Source organism: Lissotriton vulgaris, chromosome 5, assembly GCF_964263255.1.
Source record: "Lissotriton vulgaris chromosome 5, aLisVul1.2, whole genome shotgun sequence".
Taxonomy (NCBI): domain Eukaryota; kingdom Metazoa; phylum Chordata; class Amphibia; order Caudata; family Salamandridae; genus Lissotriton; species Lissotriton vulgaris.
In genome coordinates, this window is record NC_141693.1 from 1,867,147,287 (window position 1) to 1,867,159,753 (window position 12,467).

The window sequence follows — 12,467 nt, forward strand, 5'->3', positions numbered from 1 at the left end:
CAGGTAAGGAGGTTGCCGAGTGAATGGGCTTTTTATAGTGGTCAGGGTGGGAGGGCCGAGCAATTAGTCTGCTCGCCCTCTGACTCACCCAAGATGGCGGTGATAGTTATCTATTGCTGCGTTTAATCGGCTGCTATAGCCCCAGCTTCAACGCAGTGAGCGCACGCGTAAGCAAAAGGTAGGAAGAGCTCAGGGAAAACTCTTAAAAGTAGCAACACGCAAATTACAATTTTTTTAAAAATGTCTAAAAATCGCTGTTCCCGGCTCACGCCTCAGGAACCTTACAATCGGTCTGTCAGGTAAGGCGGTTGCCGAGTGAATGGGCTTTTTATAGTGGTCAGGGTGGGAGGGCCGAGCAATTAGTCTGCTCGCCCTCTGACTCACTCAAGATGGCGGTGATAGTTATCTATTGCGGCGTTTAATCGGCTGCTATAGCCCCAGCTTCAACGCGGTGAGCGCACGCGTAAGCAAAAGGTAGGAAGTGCTCAGGGAATACTTTTAAAAGTAGCAACACACAAATTACAAATTTTTTTAAAATCGCTAAAAATCGCTGTTCCCGGCTCACGCCTCAGGAACCTTACAATCGGTCTGTCAGGTAGGCATTCACAACCTTGAATAGCTTCCTTAATGCTCTTTGCTAGATAATCTCTTCTTGCCATTCTCACACGTTTGTGTAGCTCTTTAAGGGCTTTCTTATATGCAGATTTAGCTGTCGCGCAGTAGTTTGCTCACCACTGGCGTTCAAGACGTTTGCATCTACTTTGCTTCAATTTAAGAGCTTCAGAAAACCACGGGCCGAGGGTAGTTGTCTCTGTGATTTAATGAGTTTAGCTGGAGCTGCGGCATCTACTGCCGTAGAGATCCAGTTATGAAATGCCAATGCATCTACATTTGGATCTTGTGTGAGTGAAGGTTGACTCTCCTGCAATGCAGGTCCTAAATTTTCTGCCGTGAGCGTCTTCCAATTTCTTTTTAGGACCTTGCAGGAGCCAGTCTGCTGCCTTACTTTGTCCAGGCAGAGTGAGAAAAGGATCAAATAGTGGTCTGACCATACCACCTGGCATAATCAAGGATGGAATGTTAGTAAATACCAGGTGCAGGGTGTGCCCTGCTATATGAGTCCGGAGTTTCACCTGCTGAACCAGGTTGATACACGCAAGGGTTGATTCCATCTGAGCAGCCTGGGTGCAATTCGGGTTGTCCCCATGAAGGTTGAAATCCCCAAGCACCGTAAAAATTAGAATATAAAAGATTTCTGTGCTCACAAACCTCTAAATTAGCACTAAGCGCGCAATCAAGAGGTCTATAGATCAAAGTCCTGAGAACGAGGTTGAAGGGCTAATTTTAAAGCAGAAATGTAGTCCTTCCACATCATCCATTTTAGGCATCACTGAGGACTCAATGCTCCAGGAGTCTCTAAATATAATCGCTAGCCCCCCTCCTATTTTAGTACGTTCCCTATGTGCGCAGCAGATTTTAAAGCCCGGCGGTATTGCGTTGTTGATTGCAGGTGTGGCATAATCTTTGAGCCATGTTTCTGTCAGGAACATGACGTCCCATTTGCTCTCCTCCAGTAATAACCATATGTCTAAAGCATGCTTGACCACTGATCTGCAATTGAGAAGACATGCCTTAATCTCCATTGTTTGTTTGCTTAGTTCCGTTTTATGACCTACCCTACTATTAGTGGCCGAGTGCTGTTCCGTGTACTCAAGGATCCATTGACAGGGGCAGGGGCTGGGATAAGTATTGATTCCTAGGTTTATATCAGGGTTACCTTGACAAGGTTTACTTTGGAGGGCCAAAAGATTGTTTCGTGACCATCGAATCGTTGCGTCTGAAGTCAGACGGCAGTGTGACGGGCAGCGTGCATCATGGGTTCATGCAAATCTGTTGTCTGTAATGTCTCTTTTCTGCAAGAAGCAAGCTTGCACAGCTACTGCCCACTGGTTCCGTGCAGTGAGGAAGGAAGGTGCGGAGGAGGAGCCTTCACACATCTTTGAATGCGGTGGATGGCCAACAAAAATATTCTCTTAATGAAATCGCCTGAGCGTCAACCACGCACCCAGGGGAGGGACTTTGGTAAGCAGTCCACCAATAGGGGGCCAGCATTTGTGATTGGCAGAGTAGAGAGCGAGTGGCAGTCGATGGGCTTGGTTATAGCACATTATGTAGCCACATGAAGTCTCGCAGAACAGCACATTTGCGCTGGCTCTTAGCTCGACCTAACAATGGGTATTTGTTTACATTTCTACTATTTTATAATTATTTATTGTATTTTGATTTATTTTAGTATTTGAAAAATATTCCATTTTGTGATGTGTTTTGAAAACGTATAATTGTTAAATAATTGTAAAATATCTTTTAATATATTTAAATAATTATTAATTATGTTTATGAGGTGGTTTATTCTTTAATATACATTTGTTTTATATTCAATAATTATTTTTGTGTACAATGAATGTTATAAATTAGAATAAATGAACATTTGTTCATTATAAAGTGTTATCATTAATAAAATAATTTAAAAATAATAAATGTTTTTATGCATTTATGTTATTTATGTTTGTAAACCCATTTTTTATATGCAAATAATTTGAATTATTCGAAATTGTAATAATGTTAATTACAATTAAGTATGTATAAATATACATACCAATATTTTGGACCACAATATTTTTTTTACCACAATAAATGTTGTGCTGCAATATTTTTATGGTTGATATTTTTCAAACAGTCGCTCCGACAGGAGTAAATGCAGACAGTCAGGGCCTGATTCACGTAGGATTCTACTGATTGTAATTTTTATTGTGCGTACTTTTTGCTGAGTGTGTAAATACTATTTTATCAAATCAAATGTTGTGTTAGTATAGGCTTAGGATATGTAAATGTTTTCCTTGAATTCTGAATACCAATCTGTCTGTCTTTCCAGCATACCGTGAGCCGGATTATACATTCCAGATAAATGTTCGCTATTCTACCTCACAGTGCGATGTGCCATCCAATGACAGGTTCTTTGAGGAGCTTAAGACCATATTGGATGACCTAATATTTGGTCTGACCTGTCAGTTAACAGACGCTCACTACAAATGCCACGTCATCAAAGCCCCAAAGCATGGCCTGCAGAATGAGATATTTATAACCTTCAGATGTAAGTATAAACGTTTGGAAAATATTTTATTTTTAAACCACGTTACATTGGTCGACCCATATTTTGCCCAGTGTGTTGCATTCATGAAAGTCCACATTATACTGTATACTGGAGAACTGTTAAACCAGAGCCTCATGAACTCACACTACTTGTTCATGGAATCTTCATTAGTATTTCTGAATGCTTAATGTCTCCCAGAAGCTTTTTTACAGAGTTTGTTATCATAAAAATAACTATTATCTGACTGTGTTTTCTTATTATGTATCTGTTTTAATGAAACATACATATATTAGAAAAACCTACAAAAATATCTATCATTTTATATAATTTTCTTTCTTGTGAAAGAACAGATCGAACTAAGCATAAACTTACAACACTAAATAGAGATAAAACTGCAATGCCTCTTTAAGGCAACCGAGGAATTTCGGTACCCTAGAGTGTAGCATGGTAGCATTTGGTCCTTCAGACAATGTATATGATATCCGTGAGCAGGATTCCTGAATATGGCTCTACCATCATTTATTTCAATTCATCTCCTTATTTTCACACAGTTTACATTCGAAGAAAGTTTTTGCCCCTTAACAAATGTTATACATTTTATTTTGTACGAAGTCATTATTTCTGACAGGTAGTGGTTGGATTTTCGCTCTCTTGCCCCTAATCTCCCAGAGCAGTATCTGTTTTGCAGTATTGCCAACGTCAGCAATTTTATCAGCGTGTTCGACTGTGTTTTTCTTCTTTTATCCTTGACTACTTCAGGGATGGGGGTTTCACTTTTTTGGGCTGGAACTGATTGTTCTACATTTCTTACTTCTTAGTCGAGCAACCTTAGTGTTCATTGTATGCAACAAAAAATGTTTTGAAAAATATACATATCATAACATGGGTCTCGCCTGCTTGTCTTGTGGCCCGCAGGCCCAACATAAATCTTTGTGCTTGCACCAATAGGAAAGCATGGCAGTGGTCCTTGTATTTCTTAGAAAGTATGATCCAAAACCTATGAGACACTTATAAAAGATGTCTGGTTATGGATATGTTTTCCCTTATAAGAGAAAAAGGGAGGTGGCATTATTATTTTTAACAGAATATGGCCCACGATTTGCGAGTCAACGAGTTGCACAGCTCGGTAGTCCAAATTAATCCACCTTAACCATATTTTATCATAGTTCATCCATGTTTCTTCCACAGTTTTTCCATTTTTTATGTCAAGTCAAAGGGTACAAAATTCATTATTCTTGTGCATGTAATTTGCTCGATGATGGCCCATCCAGTCCTATCAGTGAGCTGTTTAAGAATTTCAATGCTCCAAAAGATTCCACACATCACACCCAATGCATTTCGGCTCCTTAGCCTTCGTCAGGAGTATCTAAGATTTTAAAAATGCGTGTCAGCCACATTGTTTTACATCCAATGTAACATACAATTTATCTCTGTAACATTGCCCTGTCATTCCCTATAAATGAAAAACACCCTCTACATTCCTTGAATCTACCCATGCCACCTGAACCACTTTTTCTCCTAAATACAGGTGACTTGATTCATTTTCTGGATTATTATTTTTAAGCCATTGATTTGTCTACACACAAGTCACTGCTGAAGTTTGGGAGGGGGAGTGTCCAGCTTATATTGGAGCACAAAAAACAATTTGTTCTTGGACCTGTCACTACGGTATTGACGCATCTATACTTTAGTGTCAGGAAAAGGTTGGCAGTCCTAGCGTTCAAAGAGAATTGTCTGTTAGAAAAGGGAAAGAGATGGAGCAGCAAACTTGTATTTGTCCTGTTCCTGTCGGATTACTAAACCCCTGATCGACACTGGTACACAGGTATATTGCATGTCGACTATCAAACCCTACAATCAAGGTCTACCTGATTGGGGTTCATAAAACAAAGTCTGTCAGGTTTATTTTTTATACGTTATTAATAATAGCCCTGCACATAAATATATCCCTGCACAAAATGAATGTCAACAAGCATTAGCAATCCAGTGGGCCGTGCCTTAGCTGCAAGTCTTACGGCTTTGGTAAATCTTACTTTGTACTCCTATGGTTTGTGCACACCTTATTGTTTGGGAAGCAGCCAGACCACCACCATTATAAAAAAAGTAATTGGAGAAAGGCAAAAAAAAAGAATCTTGGTTTCAAAAAACCTGAAGTTGAAGGGAGCTGCTTTGTGTGTATATTGTCTGCCGGCCTCTTGCCTTTGTTACGGCTTTATTTGTAATATTTTTATAACACTTCCTTACAATAGAGAGGCTTGCAAAGACAGCTAGAGAGAGTTGTGTAGATAGACAGTGTTGCAAATATGAATAGTGTTGCAAAGATAGTTAGAGTTGCATACATAGAGATAGTTGCATAGATGCAGAGAGTCATCAAGATAGATAGAGTTGCAAAGGTAGATAGTGGCTAAGACAGAAGATAGAGGAGCAAAGATAGATGGATAGAGAGGGTTGCAAAGGTAAAGAGATAGGGGTAGATAGATAGATAGATAGGTAGGTAGATAGATAGATAGAACCGAACAGAAAATTAGCAAAGAAACAGAAACAGCAAAGTTAAAATTAGTAATGTACCAGTTAAAAGTCCGTAGAAGCATCACTGATAGCACGCTAGAAAGCCATACAAGTAGAAAATATAAACTAAATTGACTTACAAATATATCAACATACAAGAGAACTGAAACAGACATAGAGGTCTCCAGGATTACCACTTTCTTCAGAATCATTGAAAAAATATAAGAAGAAGAGGAGGCATGAGTCTCAACTCCACACATCAAGGACCAAATCACCAAGACCGTTGGCTTCACCTAACCCAACTTCAGATCAAGAACCACCGACCGAACCAAGGGAGGACCCGGCGCCTGCTCTCCATACAACCTGGCCCTGCTGGAGACCCTGCCACCTGCTGTGCAGACCCAGAGACCCCTAGCAAGTCATCTACCTAGAGTTCCCAACTCCTGGGACGGATCCGTCAGTGTTTCTGAATGCAGTGTTCAGCATCTTCAGCAGATCCATGGCCCCACCTGAAGCCCAAGCTGGACCCAAACTCAGGAACAACCTCTACAATCGGGGTCAATGCTGACAATTACGCCTTAGCCCCTGTTCATCACCTATGGCAACGCACACCAACCTCTCCCCGGAGCTGCAATCAACGCCTCTGGCATCGCAGCAGACATCTAATGCGCCACAGCGGACATAACACTTCCTCTGCTGCAGCAACCATCTCGACCATAATCTCTGCTTCTGCTGAACCCACTTCACCACTCCAGAAGAGGCACTGAGGCTGATGGAGGAAGACTAATTTTTTGTTTGGAGAAGGTTAAGTTCCTCATAATGACTCCAGTGCGAAGGACGGTGGAGAAGGTCCATCTGTTTTAGACAAATTGTGCAGGGCTCAGAGATGTAAGTGGGTTGAACACCTACCTCCCTTGAATAGGACTTCCATAACCTAAAGGGACTTCTGACCATTCAGTTATTAGGAAAGCTCAGGACATAGATATATATACCCTTCAACGTCCGTCCACAGAAGTTAAGCTCAGTATCCTCACTGAGTCCTTTATTCAGAAGCCCACACTTCTGAGCCATTACTGCCTTTTAATGAGGCCCTAACTAAGCGTATTTTAGCCATGTGGGAGAAGCCGACAACTTCTACTGCAGTTTGAAGAGCCATTGCTCTCAAATCCAAGCTAGCTCCTGGTGACCCCATCTTGCTCTCGTCACATCATTCTCCAGAGTGCTAGTAGTGCAGACGTCTTTGTCCTCAAAGCAGACACCAAGTGTGTAGGAAGTAGGAGCTGCTTTTGTAGTTACCCCCACTTTTCACCTAGTGCTATGTCGTTTCTGACTAGTCTGACTGGTATCCTGCTAATCAGGACCCCAGTCTCTGTGCTTTCTCCCCTAAATTGGTGTGGTAAGTACTTAGATACATCCCAGATTGGACACTGGTGTACCTTTATCAGTCCCTAGTCTACAGTACCCAGGGCATTGGTACACCAGGGGTCCCCCATGCGGGACTACTCAACTGTAACTACAGGCCTTCCATTTCAGCCTGTGTACGCTGGTGCTAGCACCACTTACGAATGATGTAGGTTTCCCTATATCTAAGGTCACTGCACTTGAACCCTATAAGACACCCCTAAAGCAGGACTTTCAATCCTAAAGGCAGGATGCTCGGTTCTAAGTGTGAGGGTGCCCCTGCATGAGCAGGACACCCCTACAGCCTTCGGAGTCCATTCTTCTGGGTTGTAAGTGCATCAGCCATTACGATACATAGAGTGGCCATGCGTCATTATGTAATGACCAACTCAAACTGGCTGTAACGAACCTTGTCATGTTTTGTAACAAAAATGTTGGAATCATAATTCCATGCACTGTAATGCTCCTCCGGGAGGCCTTCAGTGCTCCTGGTACCAGCCTTCTGGACCCAGACAGCACAAAATGGATGCTGCCGACCAGAGACACAATTCCGTCCTCCTTCTGCTGAACCAGGCTTGAGCAGGGTAAAGCAGAATAGGTATCCTGTCACAGGGAGGTGTGACCACTTCCCAGACATGGTTTAGTGTATTGGGGCCAGGTGTGAGCACTTGCCAGCGCCACTCAGTCTGATTGAAAGGACTTCTTTGGTGTCCTCCAGTTCAGTTCAAACCAGCTCAGGGAGCCATTGTCTCCCGCTCTGGCGTGAAACTGGGCGAAGGGCATGTGAGTATCCTCCCCACTGTCCAATCCCTCCCCTGGGAGGGAACCCTGAATTGTCCCAACCCTTTCTTTAGGGTATTTAAGGGCTTACCTGAGTGTGAGTCCCTAGATTTGTCGTGGGACAAGATTCATTTCAACACACCACTTCTACTTCGACCGCACTCTGGACTTTGTTCTGGGCTTCAAGACTGCAACTAGGAAGACTCCTGCTGCTCCTGGTCTCGTTGCCCTGCTAGTCTGCTGCAGCGTCCATGCCTGTGCTCCATACAGGAACCTTCTAAGGCCTGTGGACATCCAAGACACCTGAAGGAATGTCCCTTGAAGTGAGTCACTTCCCTGTATCTGCAGGCACCACTGCTAAGCTGACCGGTATGCTGATCCTGGGCTTCCACAGACTCTAAAAGGCTCAGCAATACAGGTGGTGGTTATTCACATCCCTCGAGGCCTGCCCTGTACCAAGTTTGAGGCCAATATCCCTTGTTGAAACTGCAGGAACTGAACCCATGTGCACCACGTCGGCTTGCTGTTGCAATGGCTTGTTGGCTTCCTGCCTACAAGATCTTCGGTATCCAAATAGCCCCCACCTCAAGCATCTCTTGTGACCAAGATATTTATCCTCACCGCATCACTTGCCCTGTGGGCCTGCATCTTTGGTGAGCTGCTCAAGGTCATCTCGTGCTCCAGTGTCTCCATCCTGTGGGTCCTCTTGAGGGTCATCTTTGATTTCTGTGGGCTCCCCTGATCACTTGGGGCCTGCCCTGACTCTCCTGCTTGTGGCGAGTTACCTGGACCTTGCTGGTCCAGACACTGCACCTTCTTTGCTTTCCACATTGTTTACAGTTGCCAAGGCTTGTGGGTGCTCCCGACGGACACTGACCCCTCAACTCTCAACATCTGACATGGGACAGCTCCTGAATGGCACCTGGTCTTCCACAGTGTCGCCTGGTCCTCCCAGCTGCCTCTCTCCTGCAATACTCGACATTGGTGGGCATTCGTCTTCCGTGTCTCCTGGTCACTCCTGAGTGGCATAGACTCTGTCCCCTCTGCTTGCAGATACTTCTCATCTTGAATCCACCTTTTTGTTCCATCAGACACTTTCCCCTTCTTCAGCAGTGGCATCTTCCTGAAGTCTCCCATTGAGTTTGACAGCGGTTTCCGATGCCACTTCAGACCTATGCACCCTGATTCCCTGGTGTAGGTATCCTGGTTCCGAAGGTATCCACTGGGGTGGTGGCTCTCCAGCCTTCTTCAGGGTCCACTGGGAAGGGTCCTTTTTCTTTAACCCCTCCCCTGCTGGTGACAGAACCACTCCGTCATCAGCCTCGGTCGCGCTGTGCTGTTGACGGAGCGGTTTCGTCACGGCCCGCTCGGAACGCCTGCAGGGCGCGGATTCCGCGCCTGCGCTGAGCGTTCCATTGAGCGGGCGGGGCCGTGACGGAACCGCTCCGTCATGAGCACAGCGCAATCGCGGCTGGTGACGGAGCGGTTCCGTCACCAGCATGCGCCCGCTGCGCGGCCGCCCCGCCCCCTTAGCACTGCGGCGGAATAGCCGCCGCAGTGAAGAGGCTAAAATTGCAACCACAACGTACCCATTGACTTGTATTGAGCCCGCGGTTGTGTTTCAACTCTGCACATGGTCTCCGTGGGGTTCCTGGTTACTTACCTTGGGTGGTTCCTTGGGTCCCTGGCACTTCTACGTCTTCTGGGTATAGTTTTGACATGAGTCGTGATTCACATACAACTATTTTAGTTTATGGTTTGGTCTCCCCCTGGTGTCCACTGTTTATTTTGTGCTACTTACCTGTTTGTATTGAAAAGTATTGTGTGCATTGGGCTTACCTCTGGCTAGGTGATATCTGTATGAGTTAGTGAGTGTCCTATAATAAATACATATTCTTATGAATACACTGCATTGTTTTTTTCACTAACTTTATATCAATAAGATTATGTTCTGGTAAAACAAGAGGCTTTACACTCCTTCTGGGCTAAGCCTGAAGGCTGCTCTCCACAGCTACCACTTAGAGAGCTTTCTAAAGTTGTCTAAGACCACTAAAATCACCATAAGGGTTGTGTGCATCATATACCAAGCCAGCTTCTCACAAGGAGCCTTTCCCACTGCACAATTGCACAGAGAATCTGAGGGATTTAAACAATTTGCAAAAAATATGGCCTCTTCAGGAAGCATGGTCCTAAAATCTATCAATGTTACCTATTCCCTTGGCAGATATTTTCATGCTCTGCTAGATTTGGATCAGGCAGAAATACTGAGCCTAGCAGACTGTCTTCCGACCCACTTTACTGAGCTGAAAGATGTTCAAGCTTCAGTGAAGCAATCCATCCACTGTGGGTTGGACACAGCTAATTCAGTGACAAGAGACATGCGGACATCTGTCTCCCTATGCCACCATGCCTGGCTGCGTAATTCTGGATTCTCACAGGACTTCCAAACCAGGTTAATGGATCTCCCATTCAACAGCTCTCATCTCTTTAGTTCTAAGCCAACTTGGCATTGGAGAGATTAAAAGATGTAAGGATTTCAAGGCTTCATCACAGCTTTCTCCTTACAAGGCCATCAGCTGTTTCCTCTTCAACAGGAGTAGCAATAGCAAGCAAACCCCTTCAACAAGCCAAATATACGATGAGGCAAGGGTCGAGCACAGGCCCTCCCATCAGCGTTGTAGCCCTAGACCCACCTTCCTTAAACACACCCTACCTGTTGGAGGGCGCCATTATACCCTATTATGTGACAGTACGCTCTACAAATCTGCATAACATAACATGTATCCTCCTTTACACAAGTTTGAAGGGCCTAACCTTGTACTGATAGTGGTTGGCTGCTACTCTGAAATGCACAAACTTCCGGAATGCAGAAGTAGGCATCCTGAAGATCGATGGTGCATATTCAGTCCCCCTGATTGGGTGGGTGGTAGAGCTGGTGGAGGGCAAGCATCCCGAACTTCTCGCGGATTAACTTGTTTAAAAGCCGTAAGCATAGAATGGGACTGTACTCCTGATTTGGACCTTTTTCTGAACCAGAAAGTAGCATAAGTATATTCCTAGTCCTTTGTAAGAGACTGAAACCTCCACAATGGCTTCTTTTTGGATCAGCATGTTGACTTTGTTTTGTAGCAAGGCTTGTTGATAGCAAGATGTTCTTCTCTGTGGAACAGCAGGCAGAGGAGACATGGACCTGGTGGAGTAACCATTTTGCACAATGTACGTGACCCGCTTGTAGCTTGTGATCTTGTGCCACTCGTCTAGGTGTGTGACAATACTTCCCCCCCACCGGAGTAGGAAACAGAGAAAGGGAAAGCAATCTCTGATTACATAACCTCTTAAGCGCTGCTGACGGCCAACGGTCGTCACGGGCGCTACCTCCCCAGTGCTGCGCACGACCATTGGACGTCCATTCAGCACTAGTTCCAATGGACAGCGCAGCACTGGGGAGGGATATTTGCGAAGCAGCTAAGGTGTTAACTGGTGGATTGGCGGATGATGCTGATGGACGAGGCACCCCTGTTCCTCGAGCCGGTCCGCACAGATGGTAATGTGACCTGGCGTGAGTTGCTGCTGAGTTGCCAATAAACAATAAGAAAAAGCCCACTTGACCTGTATTTCTTCTTCAATGCCTAATCAGTGTTTGTGGTTCTGCCCTCCCTCCCCCAAAAAGTGCTTCTACTCAATGTGCACATTCATTTGTCAAACATAGTTTGTTCTTTTTCTTATTATTAATCTGACTTAATAGCACCAAAAAATGCATTCAACATTAATCCACAATTGATTTCACATACATTTTAACATTGTTCTATAAATTACTTTGCTGGAACACTATACTTTAAACACAATGAACACATTAAAATTGAAGACACCCCCCACACATCATCCACTCACTCCTACACCCACCCAGACTCACCACCTATCATACTCGCCATACACTCTGACCCAGCTACTGTACACATACACGAAAACCAAATATAATGGAGGAACAATTTTGATTTTAGTCAAGGTAGTGTTATGGGCTGGAATCACTCTTGAAGAATGGTCAATGCATATTTCGGTGTTATCATTCAGCCAACTTCTTCAGGACCACACTACAGTACAATTGCTTCAAGAACTGGTCAATGGGGGAATATAAACATTGGGAGCTAAAGCACACATATATCATAATGAGGTAGCACAATCCTGGACCAATGGAAGTTGAAGCTTTGAAAAAAGAAATATTTCTTTTTTCAAAGCTTCAACTTCCATGGGTCTAACTTAGATCATCAGACACAGTTCTGGGGTTTTAGTCCTCCCTGAGCGGGGCAGAGATGTCCCAACAGACAACACAACAATCATGCACTGCTTGAACAAGCAAGGAGGAAGCTGGTCACACCCCCTCTCTCTCAGGGCAGAAGGCATATGGAAGTGGCTTCTTGCCAGGGACCTGACAATTTTAGCTATCCACCTACAGCAACAATAAACATCCAAGTAGATGTTCTCCGTCGCAACTTCACAGAGTTCAAGACTGGATACTAAATGAAGGTTTCGCACAAGACATCTTTCGGGAATGGAGAACGCCACAAATCAACTTGTTTGTTGACAAAAGCAACAAAAAATGTTGCAACTTCAAATCCAGGTCCTCCCA

The 12,467-nt window shown here is 44.3% G+C and overlaps 1 protein-coding gene across 1 annotated transcript in view; it reads left to right on the forward strand.

The window, feature by feature from the left end:
* The window catches only part of ZPBP2 (zona pellucida binding protein 2), a 901,537-nt gene that overhangs the window by 407,311 nt on the left and 481,759 nt on the right, over positions 1–12,467 (forward strand). Inside the window, exon 5 of the mRNA XM_086920529.1 lies at positions 2,933–3,151. Coding sequence (XP_086776655.1) covers positions 2,933–3,151 — 219 coding nt within the window. The remainder of the gene's footprint in view (positions 1–2,932; positions 3,152–12,467) is intronic.